The sequence below is a fragment of the Ambystoma mexicanum genome, chromosome 4p (genome assembly GCF_040938575.1).
Source record: "Ambystoma mexicanum isolate Mex_15411 chromosome 4p, UKY_AmexF1_1, whole genome shotgun sequence".
NCBI lineage: Eukaryota > Metazoa > Chordata > Amphibia > Caudata > Ambystomatidae > Ambystoma > Ambystoma mexicanum.
Window position 1 is genome coordinate 1,231,519,121 of NC_090927.1, and position 27,003 is coordinate 1,231,546,123.

The 27,003-nt window shown below is 47.1% G+C and overlaps 1 protein-coding gene across 1 annotated transcript in view; it reads right to left on the reverse strand.

The window, feature by feature from the left end:
- The window catches only part of ENTPD6 (ectonucleoside triphosphate diphosphohydrolase 6), a 757,555-nt gene that overhangs the window by 77,572 nt on the left and 652,980 nt on the right, over positions 1-27,003 (reverse strand). The window contains exon 12 of the mRNA XM_069606885.1: positions 2,454-2,566. Coding sequence (XP_069462986.1) covers positions 2,454-2,566 — 113 coding nt within the window. The remainder of the gene's footprint in view (positions 1-2,453; positions 2,567-27,003) is intronic.

Consider the following 27,003-nt stretch of genomic DNA (forward strand, 5'->3'; position numbering starts at 1 on the left):
CGGGCAAATGTTGCCCCTTGACCCTCGCCAATTATGCATGACTTATGCCACTTAAGATATGAAGATGAAGCTACATGTATAAGGATCAAGCATATCACGGGGTAATCCTATCCAGATATTGTTCAAAATCAGGCATGTTTAGTAAGTAATAAGAGCCTGTGCTTAGAGTGGCACATTCCTCCTATAGCCTGGAACGGGAGAGGGCTACACGCACTCATTTGATATTTTGTCTTGATCCTCCAGTCAACAGTTCAGATGTTCTCAAGTATTGATCCAGGTTCAATTTAAAGAGTTCGGTTATCACAAACGTAAGCCATGGAAGGGACTTGCATCCCACCAGCAACAGGACATGCATCAAGCCATCCTTGTATATGGTTACCAAAGATTTTACTCTCATGGTGTCTGTTGACAGCTTAGTTATCTCATCCGCAGGGGAGTGAAAAAAACTGTATACCATCAAAGGGGACCTGTAGAAATCTGCTCCGGGGCATCCGGGAGGAGCTGTCTGGTTTTCAGCCACTTCATCAGTTTGATTTATGCCAAAGCAAAAGCCACTATTACCAGAATCTGCATGGTGAGCAAACGCCCTTACTATATCCAAAAGCTACTTGCTGTTATGAGTCAGGACGTTTGCAAAATCCACTATGTTAGCCTCCACTTCAGTTGTCCCGCAAAGGGTGTCAAGGAGCATTATCTTTACTATAGAGCGTGATGGCTAATAGAGCCTGCTGCTGGATGCGTTTCAACATCACAGAAACAACTGAAAACTGGGCATGCTTGACTTGACAGTGGGCATACTAGGACCAGAGGTTGCTGGATGGTTAATTTCCTGAGGGCTTTAAACGAAAGTGGAAAAGCTGGTATCAGGAGACAACACCCTTCTTGAGACCATTCATTGGTCTACATTAAAATAACCCCTTGCACTTTTAGAACTCCAAGGTCAAGAAGTGCACCCCCAAGCATTTATGCTGTTATGGTGACTTATACTAGTGAAAAGAGCCACATGGCAAGACCACCAGAAGAGCTTCACATTTTTTGAGGTCCCAGAATAGGCCAATAGAATTCACGGTACAACAATTAATGACTGGCCATGGGGAAGGATATCGGGAAGAGTCCCAGAAGGATGACATGTTTAAACATTGGGGGCAAATTACTTGGCAGCTTGCCAGAGAAAATTCCTGGGGGATCCCTTCTTAGTTTGGTGTTGATTATTTCAGGCTTTAAAAGGTATCACATGGGAAGGTACAGTCAATCGCCAAAGCAGAACTTTGGGAGTAAGTCAGAGGGCTGCTCGGTTACAGTACTAACAGTTAAGTATGACCAGTCTCTCAGGGATACTGGCAGTCACATGAAAAGCCTCCATTGTGACTGGTATGGTTTCTTCCGATGCCCAAAAGATACTCAAAGTAGTCTTAAAGAAGAAGTACTGTGGGTACATGGCAGATTTCCGACCCTTCTCTTGTTAGAAACTCCTCAGCAGAACTTAACGGGACTTTTCTAAAGATAATCCTATAATAACAGAGGGCCCACCTTTAGGGGTGGAGGGCTATGAAAAAGTGCATCACTGAATAGGAATATAGACAAAGGATGGTCAGCATTCCAGACACAGTGAATGCCTGTTAGAAGTGAAACAGGAAAACACGATGATGCCTGAAGCCAAACCTGCGTGGCATGGAATAGAGAAGATGAGCTTGGGGAAGAAAAAAATCCCACTGGTTTAAAAGAAATATTCAACAACAATCAGGACACCTGATTAAAGACAAAGGATGGCCTTCAGTATTAGGTACAGTATCCGTTATATCACACAGGAATACTTTGATGGGAAGCAAGAAACAATTTCTGATGCTAATTTTCCTTACATTTAATGTGTATGCTACCAATATCCCTAGGCGGAAGAACACCCTATCCCTGTAGGGGGTCTCTGTCCCTGGGTTGGAGGTGGTGCGCCGCCTATCTAATAGGTGTTCTTTCGCCCAGGGATATTGGTAGCATACACATTAAATGTAAAGAAAATTAGCATTAGAAATTGTTTAACAGAAATACTGCCATGCACAAGGCACAGGGGAATTGGATCCACTCCCGGCGAAGCTGAGAAAACGCTGGCAGCATGAAGTCAAATTGCATGAATTGGGGGGGAGCCATGTTTGGGCATTGCTGCTTATTCACACTGGATTGCATTTTAAAATACTGCTACTATTGTGTTCCGTTTTGAAGAGCATTACTTCCTGTAAATCAGGAAGGACGAGAGTTGATGGAGTCAATATGTTTCATAAAGAAATTCCAGCAAAAAAGCAAGAAAGCAGAAGTATATTGAACTGAAGCATAAGAAATGTTTCATAACACAGACACAGGTTTCAACATAGGTGAAGTGGTGTAGTCCACTCTGAGAGGAAGAACTTTTTCAGATATAAAAATATACAGTCATTGGTAATAATAGAAGAAATCTGCATTACCTTAAACACTTTGCTCTTTTGAAATCCTAGTTCTTGCAATAAGACACATATATAGGTTAGATCCATGCAGAGGAAGGGATTTTCGCCAGGAGCATCTTCTGTACTTTTACATACTAAGCAGACAAAAAACACACATCAACTGTTGAAATTACTTAGTAGCAGACCAAATGAGCTACTTCAATTAAAATGCACTATTGAGGTTCTACAGAGAAATGTAGGTGATAGGGAATCGTAAAAGTCTTTTTTACTTTTAAAGTTCTAACCCAACCCCACAATCTACACTTGATCGATTTCCAAAATGTCCCACAATAGGACAGGTGCTTCAACAGAGAAACATAGGTCAATAATAAACAACCAACTTTTTGGCTGTAGTTTTCTAATGTGTCCATATCAGTATACTTCAGAGAATCCTATAAATTTAGTTTTTGCAATTAAAACACGCGATTATATCAACATCCTGTGCAAATAGAGATTTGTAATAGTGCAAGCTTAAGCAAAGAGTTCTGTCAAAACTGCAATCCCCAAGTGTATCGATGCTATTGTACACTATTGCTGTATCCCATTTGCTTTATAGGGCCTGTTGCTTCACAGCTGAGTTTCTGCTTTAAACCCAGCACATACAGACAACATGTATTGTAGCTACTGATCAAAGGGATAATTTAAAGTCAATACTCGCAAGCTTCTTGGCACTTTATAAGAGCGAATGTACCATGTATACATAATATACTGAATTGAAATCCGGTGTATTTTGGAAGTAAAGTACACACCCCGCACCAATAGGATCCCAATGGTGCCAGAAAAATCAAACATGCCCGGTAAACGAATGTCGGTTATTGGTCCGCAGAGTTGCCGCAGTCCACAGCAGTCTACGCCGTCTCTCGAGGAGAAACGAATCTCTCTACGCTTTCATTGACTAGAGGTGCAGCGTTAAAACCCCAGTCCCAACGCGAAGCGGTACGCAGAGTTGGTCCGCAGTCCACAGCAGTCCATGGAAGCCATGGAACCACTGGACTCTGCAGGAATATCAACGCAGCATCGGAGGAGGGACAAACTTTCCGAAAAGGCTTCAGCTGCAGACATGCTGAAAAGCCCCTCGGGATGAGTGCTACGCCGCCAGTTCTCCCGCCCTGACTACTCCAGCAAGCCACGAGGAGGTCTGGCCCAGAGAAAGGAAAATGCACCTGTGCCTACATCGCTGGCCTCATCTACCCATCACGCTGAAGCCGTCGGCACTCACTCACCAAATAGTGAGTCCCACCATGATCCCGACCCTGTCTTAGACACAAGGTCGATGTACTCCCCCACGCGGGGGCCCTCACAAACAAACCAGGCAGCCACACCTGCACATGCAGCAGCAAACATGAAGCTCTATGAGCACACCGACCAGAACTCACGGACCCAGGCCAGCTACAGCGGACCGAGCTGGTCCGGAACCTGGCAGAAGACGATGGCAGGAACTTGACCTCTCCCGACCAGCAAACCGCCGCTGCAGCGAGTGGTGCAACGGTAGCGGACATCAGAGGATGCTCGCATCCGGTCACCAGTTTGCCGGCCGAACACAGGGCCAACATCAGAGGCCTCATGGATACATTGCCCCACCCAAACAAAGATGCCGAGGACGTCGACGCTCAGTTCGGCACTCTCAACGATACCCAATCTGAAGGACAGGCATTACAGCAGCACGCACATAAAAGTGAAACAAATGCCTCTTCAACCATAGACTTGGAAACAGGCATACTACCAGCTACAACTCAGGCCCTGATACACAATGAACCACCTTCACCTGCTCTGTGCCTAAACAACGACTTTGCGCAACTAGAACCCACACCTCAAGCAGGTTCACGACCTGGAATTGCTGCACCAGAATCGTCTTCTCCACCGGCAGCCCAAAACAAAGAAGCGACTCCGGGAGCAGACAACAGAGACCTGGCACTCCCAGCACTACAAATATCTTCACCACATATGGTTCCCTACTCGCATAAAAAAGAAAAGGCAATGGCCATATATAAGAAAAAACTACTCCACAAAAAAAGGGGGAAAGAAACAACGGAAAACACTAGAAAGCCAACATTAAGAAAACAGCAAGGGTCAGCCAGAAAAACAGACTCGGGGAAAACGCCTTTTCCCTACCCCTTAATGTCTACGGCCCTAAATGACTTCTTTACAAAACAGTTCAAAAGAAAACTTGATGCTGACGCAGAACTATCAGACGCAGAAATTCTAGACGTTGTCTTAGAAAATCCTCCAGCCTCCTAACAACGTAAAACTACGTGACCAGCAAAATGCAGCAGCGCGTCCCTGATGCTCTGGAACCTCTTTCACCAAAACCCCAACTCCAAGGGGAACACCGATGTAATGAACAAGCCATCTGTGATCCGTCGGAATCACCACCCAGCACAATCATTGCTGTGGATGAAAATCCTACACAAAATTAGACTGAATTACCGCTCTTCCAAGGGGGCGACAATTCGGAACCAGCACAGAAAAACGACTCAGACAAACAGCCAGCTGACCAACCGATCCCGACACTCCCCAAGAAAGCACACCATCGATAGGGGGACTCCCCAAACCCTCAACACTACCCGAAAAAACAAAGGGATCTGAAAGCATCAGTGAGCAACATCCCCTCCACCCCGAAAAACGAAAGGAGGACACCACTCCGGCCAAAAATAGAAGATCTAGTGAAATCTTCACGACAGGGCACAAAGATTCTCCTTAAAAAAACGGACTTACTGACTATCATGTCAGCCGTCACCATCGCCCTAGCACCATTCAGCAAGTTATATGAAGCAATAAATGACTCCATGAAGAACTCCATAACGGTAACGGCCTTGATGCACTCTAAGCAGATTTTCGTAGAAGGTTTCATAACGGCACTTGAACAAAAGAACGCTGACAAAGAACGCTGCTGGGAGGAAAGACTCCTGACACTCGAAGACCAAGCCAACCTACAAACTGTGTCCAACGCACCGCCACCACAACAAACAAATTCATCGAAAGGGACGCAAACCATGCTCGAAGAAAAGCAACCTCCACATATATTGCAGAAGACGAACTCACATCAGACGCCTCAAAACAAGACAGATTGTGCCGCCTCCACCTGCAGTGAGAGCAGGAGTCACTGTCGACCCGGACGTAATAACCACTAAAGAAGGACTCCAAAAGAATGCAGCAACGAAAATTCCACCCAGATTCAAATTGACAAAATCATCAACACAGTCACAAAGTAAACAACAAATAACAAAGAACTCTCGCCTGTCCGGCATTCCAAAGGACTCCATACAGATAGACCCAGAAGTAATCGACCTGGACAAATCTCCAATAACTCCCAAAGACTTCATGGCCAGCTCCCTACTGATGAACTTAACGCTTCACCTCAACCAAGATGGTGAGCGAGATTAATCTCTCGACTCAACACAGGACTGGCATCTAATTCAGAGATGCCTACCACCAAACTCGATCAAAGAAAGAATGTCTGCCTACCTTCTCTGCAAACCAGATCACCCGACGTCAAGCCAGAAAATTCTGACCTCAACTTAAAGACAAAAAACAAAAACCAAGCCGGCATCACCCAACAGAGGCACTGAGACAACCAAGACACCCAAACAAAGTGCTGCAGTGCACAGTACACCATAGAGATCAACAAAGAAACGAGGAGTGAACAACAAGTACGGCCAGGGTCCTCTACATATTTACCACAATCAACTCTAACCTGCACTTTTAAGATCGAGCAACTAGACGCTGGGCGAAACTATCTGATACTGAACAGAAAATCAGTACTCGAAATATTAGGTAAAGTGCAGAAACTGTGCATGCTGAAATTAGAGGACTTCACCCTGATTGAACCATACCACGGAAACAAGAAAGCAAAAGCGTACCTCCACATCGGCACTACATGAAATCAAACAAGACGTCTACACTGACCTGGAAAAATTGGGCTTCAGCCTTTCAGAACTACCCAAACCAGCACCAGCCCCTCAGAAGGCTGCCTCGCCAAGATACACTGAACCATCAAGGAACCGATATAAGTCCAGAACGGAAGAACTATACAAAAGTAAAAGATGGGATAGTCGGCGGAGCACACGACCCAGTTACCATGGCCCAGACCGATGCAATCATAAGAGACCCAACTTCAACCGAAATGACAACTCTGAATATGGCAGATGAGGAAGACTGAGGTCAGACAGGAACCTCGACCATCCAAGAACAACAAGATTACAGGACCATGTAGAACCAGGGTCAAAGCGGGAAGAAGCTCTCCGTCAGACACATTAGAAATCGAAGAGACAAGGTGAGTCAGTGGGAAATTATCAAAACGAAGACTGTGGCCTGGTAGGATCTTGGAAGTGGCTAAGAAACGTCCTAAAACCAGATTCTGCGAAATTGCAACGAAGGAAAGAGGGAGACCAAGATAAAAACAACACGTGCCCTCAATTCAATGCATCATCAGACACAATACTGACCATGGGGTCCTGGAACACGCGGGGACACGATCATCTAACAAACTCAGAAACACAGGATCTCTGAGTTTTTTCCATCATGTGTCTCCAGGAGACTTGGTTGCTGGAGAAGCAGGCCCTGGACGGCTATGAAATTCAAATATCGCTAGCAGTCAAAGGCTTTTTTGGACGCCCATCCTCTGGCCTTCTAACGGCCATTCAGGCAGGATCAGGAATCACCATTACAAAAAAAGTTGTAGAGGCTTATGGAATCTTGGCAATCATAAGCACATGGAACCACACAAAACTGGGCTCGGCAAACTGGATCACAACAAATCTAGCAATTATAAATCTTTACTGGAACCCCCAAAGAACAAAAACCTCGACCTTTTGTGCAGCCGTTGCCGACACAATAGACACATTTCAAATTGAGCTGGAGACCACACATATCATTTGTGGAGATTTAAACGCAAACTGCGAATCAAGGGCGGGCAACATCTCCGACCACCACCCAACCAAACCAGCTGTTGAAAGACGTGAGGCCTGGATGAACCTTATGAATTCAAGTAACCACAATGTCGCGCTACTGCGAAGCCACCAGCCTTCCTTGCCAACATGGGAACAGGCCAACTCAGCAACCACTCTGGACTACATCTTTGTGGCTCACGCTCTGCCTCCATATATTGAACTCTTCGAAGTAAGAAGAACAAAAGAAAGTGACCATAACTTACTATATATGTCATGGCCTACCACCAGTCCGTGAAAACAAGTGTACGAACCAAATGTCGAACCATCCGCACGGCAGACACGCTTAAAAATAAGAGCAGTAGAAATAAGACATAACTGACATCTACACTTACTCATCCTCAATTGGCAATACCGGAATCCCTGCGGCTAGACCAAACTATCCCCCACTGCTGCTCCCATACAAAGCAGGAAACATGAAAAAGAAAAGCATTGTCAAGAAAGACATACACGAGTATGATAAAAAAAAGCTGTTAATCAAAAGAAGAGAAATAAGAAAACTAAAGTGAACAACAAGACGGACATGTTCAATCGAAGCAAACACCAAACTCGAGGAAGCTTCAAGAAATTACTAGGCACTAGAAATTCACAGCAAGATAGTTCTCATAAACAATAGAATATAGCATATGTATAATATCGACAATGGCATATATCTGTGGCAATAAGACAGATATCGTCACCTAAGGCGACGGGGTAGGTGTTACATCGGCATCGGATATCAGATCACATAATTACAAACGTAGTAGCGACCATATAACTTTAGGACGACAGGGTGTCGGTACTGATAAAACAAAGAGTTCCTCGTCATCATTCACCATACACAAGTCTTTCAGGAAATTGGATCGGGTAGGCCCTGCAGTGGATTTCCAACATTTAAGAATGCAGCGTTTGGCAGTAATACATGAGATATTAAATAGTCTCCTCGTGGTCTCCTTCACCTTCCCAATGTCACCAAGCAGGTATTTTAGGGGGGACAGGGCGGCTGGGATCGCCGTTATCTCCTCAAGGAGCTCAGCCACTTCTCGCCAAAAGTTCGCGACAACAGGGCACGACCAGTACATATGATATGCCCCAGCATCAGGAGCGCCACATTTCAAACATGTCCCTGTGCAACCCTCCACAAACTTAACCAGTCTGGCCGGGGAGTAATGTAGCTGGTTCAGTATTTTAAATTGGATCAGTCGGAGTCCAGAGTTCATGAAGACCGATTTGGTGAGTTGACAATATCGGGCCCATCTCACGTCATCGATCTGAGTACCCACATCCCGCTCCCAGGTTTCTCTGATAGTGTTTCGTGAGGGGGAGTGTGATTGCACCAGGGTGTATAGCGGCGAGATTCCCTTACCATGACCGTCCATCATCACCCTGGCTCTGAAACACTCATGTGCCTGGGGTTCTACCGGGAAGGAGGGCCATTTGGCAGCAAAAGCGGTTCTCATACGATAGTATTGAAGACGTTTAAGCTGACCCCCTCCCACCGCCCCAGTGAAATCTGCAAGTTCACAAAACGTGCCATCAGGGAACATATCTCGTAACCTGAAGAGTTTATTCGGGTCCCAGGTTCGCTGAAGGGCCCTGTCGAAAGTCGGGGAAACACTGGAGAAGTTCCACAGGGGTATATCTGGGCCATAGGGGACCTCCAGGCCAATCCTTTTATAGACCCTGGACCACGCCCGTGTAGTGACGTATACCGGGTCGAAAGGGCAGTTATTACTATAGGTGGGGTTCAAAAGGACCGAACGTATATCATTAGGGCGGACTGCGTGCTTTTCGAGAAGAATGTGTGGGGCTGTGTCCTCGGGATCAAACCAATGCTTTACGAATTGTGCCTGTGCTGCTATGCAATACAATTCAAAATCAGGGGCCGCAATACTGCCCTGTGAGTATGGCTCCACCATTTTATCCCAACATAGCAGTTTTACCGTCGTTCCAAATAAAGTAAGATGCCAGTGACCTAAGTTTGACAAAAAAGGGTTTACCGGGCCAGATCGGGATACGGACTTCAGGTACTGGAAGTAGGCATCCTGAAGGTCCAGTAAAACCAACCAGTCCGGCAGACCGAGGGCTTGCAGTATCTGGGCAAGAGTAACCATCTTCAATTGGTCTTTGCGAAGAAACAAATTCAGCAGGTGCAGATTCAGAATGGGACGCAAACCCTTTCCTCGTTTGGCACCAGAACATATGTGGAGTATCACCCCTAACTCGTTCTGAGAGCGTTACCAGTTTTACCATGCTCTTTGAAAGAAGCTCACAGACCACCTCCAGAAGGATGGGATCTGGAGTCAGGGTTGTGTCCTGAGGGCCATACTCCAGAGGGCACTGTAGGCAAGGGAGGCAATACCCCTGACAAATGGCCTGCAAAACCCTAGCCAAGCTGACCTGGACAGGGAAAGCCCCCCAGCAGCGGTGTGTGGCGGTTGTAGGTCAAAGGATCGACAACCAAAGGATCGAATGGTCACAGGGTCGACACCAAAGGACTGAAAACAAGAGGATCGAGGCAGACTGACAACGACCTTGTGGGAAATAGGTCTGGGAGGGATGAAAACCCTGACCGCTAGCAGACTGTGTGGAAAGCAGTTCTACGGCTAGTTCCAAGGATTTTGCTGTAACCTTCTACAACTTCTGGAGGGTATCCTCAGTCTTAGTTCCAAAAAGATTCAGCCCATCAAAGGGCAAGTTCAGAAGTTTAGCCTGGACGTCACTCACAAATCCAGGCGTCTTCCTCCATTAGTAATGTTTGACCACAGTGCCCGAGGTCATGGACCTACGCACACAATCTGCAGTGTCCAGAACCAACTGCAAGACCTGCCTGAAAGACTCTTTGCCATCGATGACCAAAGCCAGAAAGCCTTCCCACCTATCTCATTCAGGGATGTGTTCTGCCACATTGGCCACAGCAGACCAAAGGCCAAAAGAGTACTTGGCTAAGGCTCAAGAGGTATTTACAGCACATAGGGTTAGGCTGCCTGACACAAATACCTTCTTCCCCCACACATCAAGTCCCTTAATCTCCCTATACGGGGGAGGTCTTCAAATTGGCCATCGTTGCCTGAACCACTAAGCTCTTCGGGGAGGCATATGTGGATAGAAACGCTGGAACTAAGGGTGCAGGATGGTGTTTCTTAGAAAGCTCTGTCACTGGCTAAGCAGAAGCAGACTTCAAACAAAGAGGCCTCCACTGCCACAGCAGTGGCTACTTTGGGGCATCGTCCAGAATATCACATCATTCGTACAGAATTTTTTTTCTGGATGGGGCAGAAATGCTGTCTGAACCAGGCTCCGTGGATCCAGGAAGACAGCCATAATTTCTTCTAGGGCGATTTCCCGGTTAAGGGCATTCCGTTGTGCGGTATCAAGCCAGTATAGCTCTATATACTCCAGGTAGCCATGTATGGAAGACCCACTGTCTGTATTACCAGATGACTATATAGTGTTGCATAAAAGCTACCATGGAACCGTGTTGGAGGAACCACCTCCCTCCACCCGCCCCACACCAAGACTCTTCACTGACATCCATCTGCTGGGTCTTCTGCTCCGCTGCCAACAACCGTGCCAGCAAAGTCCCCGGCTTTTGCCCTTTGCCACACTGTCGCACCACATGATACCTGCCTAGAAACCTAACCTCACGCAGCACGCATTCCCCGAAGCAATCCAATTCTTGCTGAATCTGGCCCAACACGGCCACATCCCCATTTGACCGATATGTCTGCTCCAGTGTTTTTAGCAAAACGAAAAGGTGATGGCTGGAAGGTTTTGAATTATTCATAACCACGGACATAGCTCTAGGCAACCCTCCAGACCATCGTTTTTCAGCCTGCCAATCTATCACACAAGGGGAAAAACCTTATGCAAATCAGGCTTGGTCCTACCCCAGAAGGGGCAGTCCAGCCCGAACTGCTAGGTCACATCCCTTCTGCACAAGACCACAAGCATCCCCAGACATGTTTCAGCCTTGTTGGGCATCATCAGTGGGGAGTAGGTTGGGTCTCTAGGCCGGGCAGACTCCGGACCCACGTTTGGGCATACCCGTCCCACTCGGGGTGACTTTAGCAAAACAAAAAGGTGATGGCCATCACGTCTGCACTGATCGGCTTTAAAATCCTTGCCTCTTTGGCCAATCATACCACCCCTCATGTAACACTTGAGACTCTCGCACAGAGTGCCATGCGATTCCACAGACCCTACAATATTCTCTTGGAAGCCAGATATTGTGTTCCTTATTTCTTGAAAGAATACTGGATCTCTGAGGGCCTTGGGTTTAAACCTCGACGTCATAATGTCCCCTGACCTCCTTGTGACAAGACATTCCAAGATGACAGGAGAATGCTGGGGCAAGGTCCTGGGGAGAATTTCACCCCCTCCACCCGTCCAGCTTCAATTTTCCCACTGTGGAGGCAAGAATATAATCTAAGTGTGAAAACCGATCCATGAACCCAGGAATTAAACGTGAAGTCCTGCTGCGTCCCATGCTGCAAGTGCCAAATATCCATCAACCCATATATAGCACATACCGTCATTGTTTTATGAGCCACCCTGGACAGAACTTGTACCACCAAGGTGGATCTATCTTTGGTAAGGTTGAATACGGTATTAAAATTACCATGGCACCATCATTGTCTCTGAGATTGACCAAGACGCAGTAAAAAAAATGTGGATCGTCCTAATTAGGAGCGTACTTGTTGACCAGAGTAAACTTTACCCGCTCCACGACATCGGTCACCAGCAGGGCTCTGCCCTCCTGAAGCAGTGAGTATAGCGGATCTTTTCAAAGGTTTTAGCCTGGCAGCAGATCTTAGTAAAGACTTATACTCACTAGTCGGTCGGATTATGAAGTTTATAAAATAAAGGTGTGCCAAGTTGGATTCATGCGCTTGGGGTTTTATAGGTTAAAGAAAATAAGTTGTTCAAGTCTTAAATTGTATATTTAGGTTTTGGTTTAATACTAGTTTAATTTTTGATTGTACATGGTGCCAACATTCTCCAATTTGGAGGCACATGCAATTGTTTCGCCCTTACCCAGGCTTTCTCAAGGCACAATAGTTATACTTTCATATTACCCAATTATGGGTATTTTGAATACAGTACACAGATGTCAATTATGCATCACACTTGTTCAGTTTACATTCAGATTAACAACTCTCTTCGTATTCTATTGGTATAGAATGTGTCTCATTACAGATATACAGTTGTCTGATGCACACAACTCAATACATTCACAGTTGTTAATGTGTCACCGATATTGAGTTTCTAGTGTTTTGTGTTATTTGTAATCAGTCATTTTTCTACTTGTAGCTCTTCATGGTTGTTATAACAATGTTAAGGTCCTAGGTGGTTCCTTTATTGTCCACTATGAGCGAAAATCCAATGGTGTAAGAATCTTCTCACTAGGTCTTTGCATTTGGCGGCCTATTAGTTCAATTTATTGTACCTTCTTAGGTTCAGAAGTCCACCTCTCTCATGTGCTTTCAGGATGGCAGTGTTCTGTGTTGTTCCACCACTCCTGATCCTTGACCACTCGCAGGAGGCGAAATTTAATTGAGGTGTGAATGAAAATGGCGAACCCCTCCTGGAATACACGTAGGAGGAGGAATAATATCTGTGGAAACCATATTGCTTAGCCCAACTCCCTTCCGTAGCAGGAGTAAGGCGAGTCGCCTGTATAAATGCAATGTCAGCTTTGTGCATGTTGCAAATACAATAGTCGTTTTCTCGTCTCACCAGGGTGGTTACCCCCCCATGCTCCCCAAGGGAATACCTTAATCCCCATCCCCACACCCTGGTGTACCCCAGAATCAAAGAGATATGCTTGATCAAGCAATCCTACATCCACCAATTAAGGCCTAGTGAACTTATGTGCTTGTGAATAATTGTTCCAACCATAAAAAGAGAAACCCAAACAACCCCGTCCTTGGCAGAACCCACCCCAGCCTAAGGGCAACCCCAACTGGCCCTAATACATCTCCCCGCCACCCAAGTCCCACATGTCATTCAGCTGTATAGGGGGCGCCAATGCCCGAGCCGAAACCCAGCCCTGCAGAACTAACATTAGAAATAATCTTGGGCCTCAAAGTCAACAATAGGAAAAGAAATAGCAACAGTACTAAGGCCATGGTGAGTCACAAAAAGATTGTCTCTCCTGGATCCCGATAATGATGTTCACCCCCAGTCAAGGATCAACTTGGTCCTCACTCTCCTTTCCTCTCGGGATCTGGGGCAGCCTGCCATGCCAGAACCCACCATTCTTTCGATGAATGTACTTGCTGCCTCAGGGGATGTGAAGACCTGCGCCTTCCCTTCATGTTGAATTTGCAGCTTTGCCAGTAGAAGAATTGAGTACTTGATGTTATATTCATGCAGCCTGCGCTTCACGCCTGCAAAGAATCTTCTTGACACCTGGACACACAGAAAAACTGGAAAAACCTGGAAGCGATCCCCATCAAATGACAGCTCACCTTTGAGCCTGGCCAGCCGCAGTATAGTGTCTCTGTCACAGAAATTAAGGATGCAAGCAATGACGGGATGCAGGGGGGCCCTCGGTATGGGCTTGGGCGCTGGGATTCTATGTGCTCTTTTTACAATGGACATGGGAGACAGCTTGTTGTTACCAAACACAGTTTCTCTACAAAGTCTTCCATCCGACCCAACTATTGCTGTTCCCGTATCCCCACCAGCTGTAGGTTGTTCCTTTGCGATCTGCCTTCTAAATCTTCAGTCTTGGTTGACACCGCCCTGTTTGTGGTTTCCAGTGACTTACTCTTCGAAGCCATACAGTTTGGGGTGTCCTCCAACTCAGAGACACTGTCCTCGGCTTCCACTACCCTTTCACTGTGCTTGTCAAGTCACAGTTGCAACATGTCAACTTTACTAGACAAGCAATCCAGCTTGGCACTCAGGCCTTCGATACGGACCGCAACTGAAGCAGGAGCTCTTGATACCGGCGTCTTGCTCTCGCGATGCTACCAAAGGTGGTTCTTCACCACCCTCCAGCTCTTTGTGCCTCTGCAGAGTTGTAGCTTTTTTGGCAACTGTTTCTCCCTCAAATGACAGTGTTCTCTGGCTCTTGCCCGTCTTCCCAATGATGAGATCTCCAGTTGCCGTGCAAGTGATATGGGTGGTCTGAGGATAACAGCACGCTGAGCGAGGCACTGCGGGGGAGCACACAGCTATACCGCAAATCTGGCAGATATACCTGTCTGTGTCACCCCCTTTAGCGACTCCAATGGGCCAGCCACCCAGTGGCAGTGTGTATGTATGTGTACTGGCCACCAGCTGTGCTCAGGGTATTTCCGGACTAGAACTGTTGTTGAAGGACCCTGGATTTTCTGCACGGGGAGAGACCTTAAATGAGCAGAGTGTTGTGCCAATTTGCAGAAATATAGAACAGTCAAGTGCTGCCACAAGTTATCTGCAGTGCAACCCTGCCTCAAGGCAGCCTATTTGCGGCCTAGTCCTTGGGCCAGATAGTCCCCCCGCGGTGTTCACAGCGGAGGGGCAAAATGCAAATATGTATAACGCCAGCCTGGAGAGGGCTGCCGTCTCATGCTCCCGGGGGCCACCACCACCAGTGCCAGCCACCTAGTCGGCCCGCACTTTGTCACGTGATCTGTGAGCAACACCACCAGTAATCATTGGGCTTGCGCTGCCAAGGCTGCTTCCCCTCCACTCGCCGGCCTCACTGTGTGCAGCACCTGCCAGCAAATTACCTCTCGGTTGGGCCAGGGAGCCCACCAACACCCCTGGAGGCCCCTGGGCTTCTTGCATAGCTTAGCAGCTCGATCCTGGGGTGGACAGTCATGTGGCATCCAGTGCGACCAGTCTCTGAGTGCGCTGCTGAGCTCCTCCTCATCCAGCCGCTCTGACCGCAGGCAGTCTTCGGGGATCGGCGCTGCCACTGCTGCACTCCTACAATGCCATTTACTGCAATTTTCATCCAAAGGCCACAGGACATCTTACCCCTTGCGTAGGGTTACCCAAAGCACCCAAATGTGCCCTGAGAATAACATTATGCAGGATTAATAGGGCTGCTTAACTGAACTCACAGAAACTCCACCATCACAGCTCAGACTCTTTATTGCCCCCCGTCTCTATTGAGGTCTTATTTGCTGCATGGGCTCATTGTACATTTGTAAATTTGTGTTTTAAAAAAGAGAAATCATGAACTGTATCCCCTTTTTCAAATCGACTAACCACTGTATTTTCTTAAAACATATTGCAAAAATAACTTTGATGCTTAATATAATTTGCGTTTATTTTCTTTTTTATACATTTTTCTTCTGGTTTCCTTTATCACCCAATAAGGGCCGGTATTCAGCTGTCGATTATGAAACAGAATTTGTGTACGAAGAAATGTTTATAAGGTTAACAAATGGTGGGATGACTGATCGCAGATAGATGATTCACCAGATCCTGCACAGAGTCTAATGGAAGAAGTTTTCACCTGGTGTACCTGCCATCGTTGTCAAGTGAACTTTGATCGAAAATACCTATTGCCACGAGAAATCCACCTGCATGGCCTACATATCAGAAGATGATCCTCTGCTGCAATGCTCTATTCAGCAAACAGACTTCAGAGCAGCGTGCCTTATCTGTTTGTTCTTAGAATGCCGATGGTGAATCTGCATTAACTTTGTGACACAGATCATCCTTGTGTTCCCAGAAATGAGCGAGTATTGTGTCTATCCCTTTTATACAATAACCTTTCTAACAAATTGCTTTGAAATTACTGTACAATGGAGATGTGCAGGTATTTTTGAAAAAGGCTGTTTTCCCCTCACCTGTGGGAAACTGGGAATATTTTGCATATGTAGAACAAGTCGCACACAGGACTAATTAATGTGATATAATTATTTATGTGTTAGATAACCATTTTGTACACAACAACAACATGACATTAAGAAGATTATTTATGTCTTTAATTACTCCAAAATTCTTCAGTAAAACCACATATGACAGCCTATAAATTACATAATATTTCAGCAGCCCACAAAGCGTAACACATTTCATTTATATAGAACCATGTGCAATCATTGTGAAAAAAATGTTTTTCCTTAAAGAGTGAAATTAGTAATTCTTTTGGAAAATGTACATGATGTACATTCACGACATGACCTCTCAGTGGCATAGTACACATAGATGAAATAGTGGATGCTTTTTTATTCACAATCCGTAATGACTTTACTAACTTCGGTCTAAGGCTCCTCCTTTTTTAAAAGCAAACATACGATTAACAACATTCTGATCTATTGTTCACATTAGATGCCATTTTTTGAGAATAGTTGCTTTAATTCCATTACTATAATTTCAGAATGTAGTAAAACAAAATAACTTGTGCGTTCTTGGCCGGTCTCACTTGTCGTTGTAGCAAGTTATCTTGATTAGTACATGAAGCCTGTTTGCAACTCTTTTTGATCAATTTAGGAGGATATTCTATTTATCAGACTATTTTTCAAAACAACTTGACTTTCAAAGTGTTTAGTTTGCGTACAGTTTCTTTGAATGCAGAGAAACATCACATAAGGTAAATTATGTAAAAGAGCTCTAGGGTGATGACAAGAAAAATGGAGTGTGGTGTTCCTATCGGTCACTTTCTGAAAAAAGATCCACTTCGGAAGTCTTTTCATTGTGTGAGATGACTAAATCCCAAAATGAAATATGGCTAACACTGAATTCCTAAGTGAATTTCAAAGTCTGGTCCAAATGAATGACCGTTATGACAACTTTGTGAAATTTCAATGCAGCATCATCCAATATTATAAAAAATATCATCAATATATCTCTTATAAAGAGAATTAAATTGCTGTAAGGGTTTTGTCATAGAAACATTTGAGTTTTGTCAAAGGGTACCATATATAATATATCCAAATAAGGTGCAAAAGAACGACTCAGATCTGTGCCTTTAGATTGATTGAAATAATCATCTTTAAACATGAAAAAACAATTCTTCAGTTCCAACGTGGAATATTCAATAATAAAATCAGTTGGAAATTTATGTGGGGCAGGTTCTCCCTTAAGGAAGAATAATGCACTCACTTTCAAAAAGCAGTTTGCCCATAGAACAGCAGCCAGGCCATTCTATGGAGACAGCGCATTTTGCTGGAACGCCGCTCTCAACATTTAGTTGTGCGTCCCTAAGATCAACACGTTACGTGATTCTGAACACGTGTCTGGCGGTGTGTGTTTTTCATACTTGAGCACAGCTGTGGCGGGAGCCCGGTGCTTCTGATTATTGTGCCATCCGTAAAGCTCCGTTTGCTCCACGCCTTCAGCCTCGCAACTTTGTTCCTGTTGCTTTCCCTCCTACTATTAGGAAAGCATTTCTGCCGTCATCTCGGCTTTTCGCTCGACTATTACTGAGTCGGAGCCTCAGCTACTTCCTTCAGCAGCGCGTCATCCGCCTGCGAATACCAGCTTCAGCAGTTCCCCAGTCTCACTGGTCTCGCGGTTATCGCTTCATCGACCTTCATCCGCCACAAGGCTCCAGCAGCCCTTAAGCATCTCATTCAGCGTTACAAGACGCACAGCAACAGCGGCTACTACGAACTTCATCTGTGTTAGCAGCCGCACAGCACCCGCGGCGTCTGCTAATTTAAGCTGCATTCATTCAGTCACATAACTCTGCTGCACCATCCAGCTGCACGGTACCCGCGGTAGCTGTTCCCGCTTCATTCAACTGCTTACTGGTGTTACTACTTTCCTGGTTTTTGTGCTAACACTACGCCCATTGAAGTTTCAGCTAAACTGTACTCTGCATCAACTGCTGTTTTTCTCCTTACTTGGATATCACTTCAACCTCACATCACAGGACTTTTGTGTTTCTGCTATTGGAACTGAATTTGCATATTTCATTTTTCCATGCACTGGACTCAAGACGCTTTGCAATGGATTTTGTGCACTAGCTCGACCCTAGTGTGTCCCTTGTGCCGTATGGGTTCCAGTCCCTAACTAACTTCCCTTCCTGGGATATCTACATTATCATTGTGGTTCCGCTATTCCCAGTTTAAAGTAGGGGATACCTTTGAATTGGTTGTTCACATGATACTAGGAAGGTTGGGGGGTTAGCTGGCCTACCATTTCGATACTGAATCCGGTCCTACTCTATTTAGGAGAATCTACAGTCCAAGAAGAACACACAGCACTACAACACTGGCTTTCCCCGTAACAGGGAACACTGCACCCTTTTCAGTGATCCACTGCACTGGCTTTAGGTTCCTCTCAGCTAGTGCAGTAGATCATTAGGAAGGTCTTGCTCCATCATATGATCTTCCATCATACCAGGGGCACAGCAATCCAAACCAGGACAGAGTTGCAGTCCTGGTAAATCACGTTCTTCTTACTTATTGTATCTGGTTGTATTCAGTGTGCTTAATGTAACAGAGGTCTGGTGTGCAGTGCATCGTCTCAGCCCAAATGGAGCTTTGCTCTGAGGTATCTACCCTATAATATAAAATAATAAGTGATTTTTTTGTGTAACGTTTTTTGTAACGATTTTTGTAACGCTTGAAATTGTAGTCATTGCATGTCCAACAGACATGGTTCTGGTGTCATTCCGTTCCACATTTAGCCCACATTAATGGAATGTTGTCCAAATCAGCAAACCCTAAGGTCGTTTGAAGTTTATTCACTGATGAAGTTCTGTAGAAGTGACTATTTTGTGTATTTTATTTGTTTTTTTGTAACGCTTTAAATTGGGGTCATTGAATATGCTACAGACATGGGTCTAGTGTCATTCCGTTCCACATCTCATCCACTCTAATGGTATAATGCCCAAACTGCAATTTCTAAGGCGTTTCAAGTCCATTCACTGTAGTTCATTCACTGATTAAGTTGTGTATAAGTGACGATTTTGTGTAACGTTTCATATGAGTCTGGTGGCATTCCGTTCCACATGCATCCAACTTTGATGGTATACTGTCCAAATCTACAATTCCTAAGGCGTTTCGAGTTCATTAACTGACATTAACTAATGAAGTGGCCGTAACGCTTTGAATTGGGGTCACTGTATGCCCTGAAGATATGGGTCTGCTGTCATTCCGTCCCACATTTCTTCCACTTTGCTGGTATACAGTACAACTTTCCAGTTCCCCAAAAGGGGGGAGGGTGTGAACGAAGAAAGACCTTGGAGTATCCCTACAAGCGACCAATTCGCTGATTTCAGAGCGCAGCAGAGAATCGGATCTAGAATGAGTGTCTTGGCAATAGTGTTTTGTAAAGGTGGGTACAGAACTCCAGGTTGCCGCTTTGCAAATGGACTCAGGGGAACATTTGCAATGAAAGCTATGGAACTCCCAGTGCCTCACGTAGAATGTGCTCTAGGATTAAAGGGCAGTTCTCTCTTAGCAAGAGAGAAACAGAGTGTGATGCATTTGACAATCCACCTTGAGATGGCTGATTTAGAGACAGGATCCCCTGCTCTACCAGCTGCCACTGAAACAAAAAATTGCTTTGTTTTTCTCAGTGGTCTAGTTCTTTCCAGGTAAAACATGACTTCCCTGCGCACATCTAATGTGTGTAGGCTTCTTTCGGCCACGTTAGTGGGATTCTGGAAGAAAGTAGGCAGTACTATTGATTAGTTCACATGGAAATTGGAAATAAATTTAGGCGCAAATCGAGGGTGAGTGCGCAGAACCACCTTATCTCTGAACTGTAATGAAAGATTCTAGAACTGAAAGGGCCTCCTTATAGAAGTGATAGCCACTAGGAAGGCTGTAAGATCTTTCAGACTTGCCTTATGCGTAGGCTCAAAAGGAGACCCCATAAGTCTAATCAAAACCACATTTAGGTCCCATCCGGGAGCCGGGTTAGAAATGGGGAGGATGAATCCTTTTAACCCCTTCCATGAAAGCCTTAACTGGTATTTTCCACCACACCACCTTCTGTTGTGACGTAGTGTAGGCTGAGAGAGCAGCTAAGGGAACCTTTAGGGAATTATAAACCAGGCCTGAGTCTAGCAGGTGAGTCAGGTACAATACAATGTGAGTAGGAGAGCAGTCAATAGGATTGACGCCCTTGGAATTGCACAGATAACAAACTGCTTCCATTTACTGGAGTAGCAGTATCTGGTGTTCGGTTTTCTCGCCTCCTTAAGTATGTCCATGCATCTCTGAGGGAGCTGTAGGTGCCCGAACTCCGTAACCTCAGAAGCCAAGCCGCTAAGTTCAGGGTTTGCGGGCAGGGGTGAAGAGTCTCCCTCTCGTCTTGAGATAACCTGTTGTATGGGCAAGGCAGTTTCATTGGCGGCGATAGGGAGATCTTCATCAGATGGGAGAACCAGGGTTGGTGGGCCGACATGGGGGCCACCAGTATCATAGTGACTGGTTCCTGGTGCATTTTGTGCACTATCTTGTTGAGTAGGGAAGTCGGGTGAGGAGGGGAGGAAGCATAAAAAATATTGCCTGACCATGCTATCAGTTCCCCTTGGATTGGTTCCGGGGGTACCTGAAGGCGTAATCTTGGCATTGAGCGTTCTCCAGAGTTGCAAAGAACAAATTACTTATCTTACCTGGTAACGTTCTTTCGATGGGATGTTCCTCCGACGTATTCCACATCTATCACAGTAATGACCACAGCTGTGCTGCTTCAGAAATGTTCTCGGCGTAGGCGTGTTATATATAGAATGCACGGCGCCCGTAGCCTCAGTTGTAGTTTTTTCCGCCAGAACGTGTGGCACCAATCTCCTGCTAGTATGACAGCCGAAAGCCTTCTGGAACAGTAAGCTGCAATCGCATAAGAAATTCTGTAGAGGGGCAGGCTGGGAGAGTTTGATGTGGAAAACGTCAGAGGATCATCCCATCGAAAGAACGTTACCAGGTAAGATAAGTAACTTGTTCTTCGAGGGGATTGTGTCCTCTGACGTATTCCACATCTATGACAGACTCCCAAAGCAGTACCAACGTATGGAGGTGGGAAAAGAATTTACAAATTTAGAATGCCAAATCAAATTTCTGAATATAGGACTGCCTTACCAAATGCCAAATCCTGCCCATGCATAGAGTCCAGGGCATGTTGTCTCACAAAGGTATGGACAGAAGCCCATGTGGCTGCTTCGCAAATACTGCGAATCGGAACGCCCCTCTGTAGAGCTGTGGAGGCAGCCACACCCCTAGTAGAGTGGGCCCGTAAATCTGCTGCCCGCCAAACGGTAACACTCAGATCGTCAAAATGATCCATCTGGACAAGGTCTGCTTGGAAACAGCCTGACCTAAACGCCTTCGAGCATAACCATCAAAGAGCTGATCGTCCACTCTGACCCGGGACATCCGTGAGAGATAGAAACTCGAAGCTCTCCTAGGATCCAACCTATGGAGCCTCTCCTCTTCTTTACCAGGGTGTGGAGGAGGATAAAATGCCGGAAGAATCACCTTCTGGCTTAAATGAAATTCCGACACAACCTTCAGAAGAAAAGGACGAACCCTAAGGACAACGCAGTCCTTATGGAACACTGTGAAAGGTGGCTTGGCGGAAAGTGCCTGCAACTCCCTCACTCTGCGTGCGGAAGTAATTGCAACTAAAAATACAGTCTTAAAGGACAACAGTCTCAACGGGCAAGAATGTAAGGGCTCAAACAGAGCTTTCATTAGGAACTTTAAAACCAAATTCAAATCCCATCCCAGCACCTGGAAAGGCGACGGTGAAACACATAAGATAGCCCTTTTAGAAACTGCTAAATCAAAGGGATCTTAAAATAAGAACATTCCTCAGACGAGCGCTTAAATATTGACAGCGCCGCCAGGTAACCCTTAATGGTACCCACTTGAAGGCCCTTTTGGGCTAAGGAAAGCAAAAAAGACAAAACCAAAGGAATGGAACATTGGAAAGGATACACATTCTGTACCCTGCACCAGTTGCAGAACTTTCTCCAACGTCAAATGTACAGGGATTTCGTTGCGGGCCGTCTAGCCGAAAGTAACACCTCCATCACGTCTTCGGGGAGGTCCCAATCCTTATACCTCAACCTTTCAGATACCAAGCATGAAGGCTGACAGACTGGACCTCTGGATGGAGAACCTGACCTCCCCCCCCCGCCTCCTGTGAGAGCAGATTGTCTCGGTAGGGAAGACGGCGTGGAGGGCAGATGGACATGTCTAGAAGGTCTGGGTACCACGCTCTCCTGGCCCATGCCAGAGCAATGAGGATCATTCGGGAACCAAACCTCTGTAACCTCCTCAACACTTGCGGAATGACAGGGACTGGAGGAAACACGTACAGCAGTGGGAAGGACCACTCCACTACGAACGCGTCCCCTAAGGCTCCTCTTGGAGGAAATTCCCGCGAGCAGAATCTTTCGTACGGTTGACACTGGTGGCGAAGAGATCCACTTGTGGTGTTCCCCAAAGGGCGAACATTTCCAACAGAACTTCCTGAGCCAGCTCCCACTCGTGAGAGACCATGCTCTGCCTGCTCACAGCGTCTGCCGCCACGTTTTCTTCTCCGGCCAGATGACCTGCCGAGATCGAAATGTCCTGCTGGATGGCCCAGAACCAGAGCTGCATCGCCTCCCTGCACAACGGGAGTGACCCTGCCCACCCTTTTTTGTTGAGTTAGTGCCTGGCCACTGTATTGTCCGTCATAATCAGGACATTCTTCCCCCTCACAGATGGCAGAAAAGCCTTCAGGGCTAGCCTGACTGCCCGCAGCTCTAACAGATTGATGTGGAGTCTGGACTCCGACGGAGACCAACGGCCGCTGGCTGTCGAATCGTTGGCATGAGCTCCCAACCCGTGAGGGATGCGTCCGTCATGATCGTCGCCTCCAGCCACGGTTGCCAAAAAGGAGCTCCCTTGATCAGATTTCCTTTGACGGCCCACCACAGAAGATCCTGGGTGACCGAGGGCGGACTCTGAACGGGATCTGACATCCTGCCGGAGAACTGCGACCACTGCATCTTGAAAGCCCACTGCAGAGATCTCATCCGCAGCCTGGCCTCTGGCACCAGGAAAATGCAGGATGCCATGAGGCTGAGCAACCTCAAGAACACGAACGCCGGGAGACACTGGGCACGTTGAAACTTGTACACCATCTGCAGAATGTGATGAGCCCTCATCTGGGGAGGCGAACACAGCCACAGGGATGTGTCGAGCACTGCTCCGATGTACTGGAGCCGCTGGGTATGTGTTAAATGGGACTTCTTTAAATTGAGGGAGAAGCCCAGCTTGTGAAAGGAGTGGCAGGTGATGGACAGATGATCCAGAGATTGCTCGAGAGAACGCGCCCTGATCAACCAATAGTCCAGGAAGGGGCAGACGTGAATCCCCCCTTTCCTGAGATACGCTGCCACCACCACCATCAGCTTGGTGAAGACCCTCGGGCGGAGGTCAATCCGAACGGCAGGACCCAAAACTGAAAATGCAAGTGGCCAACTGTGAACCTCAGGTATTTCTTGTGCTTTGGATGAATCGGCACATGAAAGTAAACATCCTTGAGGTCTAGAACATCAACCATTGCACATCAGGAGCAAACCCCGACTTCCGCAACCACGCAAACCTGCGTATCACGGTGCTCGCAGCCATGGACCGGCTGACACAGTGTGCGATGTCCAGACCCGACTGAACGGATTCACACATGGCATCCTTGCCGTCTTGCACGAGGGCTAGAAAACCATCCCGTTCTTCCCCTTCGGGAATATGCTCAGCTGCCAAAGATGCACAATTCCACAGAGTGTGAGTGAATCTTGCCAAGGCACAAACAGAGTTGGCTGCCTTCAAAGCCATACCCCCAGAAGAAAATACCTTCTTCACCCAACCATCAAAGCGCTTGTCCTCCCTATCAGGAGGGATGGTAGGGTACGCAGCCTTCTTCGCCGAGGCCGTAGCCACCTGCACCACCAAACTCTCCGGAGTAGGGTGCGTTGACAAGTACCAGGGGTCACCAGTGGCTGGACGGTATTTTTTCAGAAGCGACTTATTCACTGCCGGGAGACTCTCCGGAGCAGTCCAAGCCGCCGCCACCCTTCTTTGCAAAGCCATATGAAATGGCAACACTGGGTCAGTGGGTGGACCTTGGTCCAGGATATCCATCAGATCATCCTGAAGAAAATCAACAGATGGAGCAGACCACCCCAAGTACTCGGTCACCCTCGACATGAGATGCCTATATGAGGATTCGGCATGCGTACCAGGCTCAGGCCTGCCAAACTCAACCTCCGGAGAGGTGTCAAGAGCACTGGCGTCATGTAAGGACAGACGGAGGTCTTCCATTTGACTGTGACCAGACAACAGGTCATCAGGAACGTCAGGAGGCACAACCCTCTCCTCATCCGACCCTTCATCGACCTGTGAAATATAATCCAAAGGTTGGAATAAATACAATTTGGATGGGGGAGTAGAGAAGGGCTCAAAACAGGCCTCATACACTTACAGAGAGCCTTCCTAAGAGTTTCCAGCCCTCTGGCAAATTCTCCTCGAAAGGCGTCAAGGGCGCCGATGGAATCGGCGTCGACGTCAAACGAGGCGCCGATGACTTCGACAACTGCTTTGAGGCCGGAGCCCTGAGAGCGTTTGACGGCCTTGGCACTGATGGCGTCGACGACTTCTTCGAAGCCTGAGCCTCAAGAGATTCCATCGACCGACACGGCGCCGACTACGTCGATGCCTTCTTGGAAGGCCTCGCAGGCTCCGACGGCATTGAGGAACGGGACCTGGACCTGGCAAGGCTATGGCAATCAACCTTGTTGGATCGGGACCTCGACTGCTCCCGATGATCGTGCTGACCACCTGAGCCCGAAGGCGTGCGAGTGGTAGCTCTAGCTCGTTCCTTGCCGGCTTCTCTCGAAGGCACGGATGCAATGGTGCCCTGTAATTTGAAAATCACCATCATCTGCTGGCGGAATGCATCCCATTCAACCGGCAATGAATACTTGGTGGGACAAGTCACCCGCCTTCTGGCGGAGTCCTCTGACAAGGACGGGAAAGGCGACCGGTGACGGCACTTCCGAGAATGCCTAGAAGAGGCAGAGGAATGGCAGGAACCACTCCGAGACCCAGACCCCCTGGACTTACGCCGAAGCGGAGAGTCGTCCCTCGAGTCGTCGGTCGAAAGCCCAGCAGATTCGACTTATGGGGCTTAGACACACTACACACATTTAATTTCTTCTTCCGCTCCCGCAAGGCCTTCGATGTCAGGGACTGGCAGTCATCGCAGCAGTCGGTGGCGTGGCTTTCGCCGAGGCACCAGAGGCACACATCGTGCAGGTCCGTGATGGACATTTTGGAACCGCAGTCTCAACACTTTTTAAACCCCGACTTAGGGGTAGAAGAAGACTAAGACATCGCAATCAAAGTAGAAGAACCGAGCGCCGAGATTCCGAAGCAAACACGTTCGCAGAAAAAACGGAACTGAGGCTACGGGCGGCGTGCGTCCTATATATAACATCCGGTGACGTCAACTCTCGACGGAGGCCCTCGAGGGACAGCGTATCGACGCAGGACGCCTATGCCGAAAAAATGTTCCGAAGCACAGCTTTGGTCATTACTATCATAGATGTGGAATACGTCGGAGGACACAATCCCCTCGAACAGTTCGATCCCTGGGAAACCCCATTGTGCGGAAAAATTGGAGACAATGTCTTTGTGTAGACGCCATTCGTACTCTGCGGGCAGTGGGAAGTGTCTGCTGAGCACATCCACTAGAAGATTGAGTTCCCCTGGAACGTGTTGAGACAACAATAGGAACATCCTGTGTTTGAGAGCCCATATCCAAATGTTCTGGGACAGCTTGGATAGCCCTGGAGAGTGTGTGCCCCCTTGCTTGTTCAAGTAATACATGGCCGTGATGCTGTCTGTGAGAACTAGGACTGTCTTCCCCTGTAACTGTTACGCTCACCTGGCTCCCACAGAGGTGTCGATCTGAACTGGACAGCTGCGATCTCCACCAATGTGGCGCGTAGGGCCGAGATGACAGACTGGGCTGGCCCACTTAACTTCATTTGCTTGGCCCGTAGGAATATTCTTCTGCAAATGGAGAATGGGAATTGACCACCTGTGGAGTTGAGCGTAAATCCCCCCACCCCCGCTGTTCTCCCCACTGATCACCTTTGAACCGCACGTTTCATGCACAATTGGTCAAAGATTTCTGCAGACGCATAGGTACTACAAGCAACGCAGGGCTACCGGCTAGATTTTATACATCCCCCCCCCAAGCAGAGGAATTCCCCGCCTCGCTTACATTGTACAGAAGCAGAGGAGGTCTTATTGGACAGGGGGTTGCAAGCGTCAGCGCAGAAACAAGCCATAGAGAGGGCGCATTCTCATTCAACAGGTTTCTTGAGCAACTTGTTTTTAGTGCACAGGAAAGGCATGGTTCAGCCGGTCATAAACCTGAGGGAGCTGAACAGCTGGCTAGTGTACAGGCATTTCAAGATGGAGGGAGTCCATCTGCTAGCAGGCCTTCTCAGAAAGGGGGACTGGTTAGCACAGTTAGATCTGAAGGACGCCTATCTGACAATTCAGGTAGCCCACCCGGACCAACGATTTCTCCAGTTTATCTGGAGGGATCAAAAGGTGGCAATTTAAGATCCTGCCTTTTGGGCTAGCAGCCCCATGGTCATTCACGAAACTAATGAGGCCCCTCGCAGCCTCTCTCATTGACGAAGG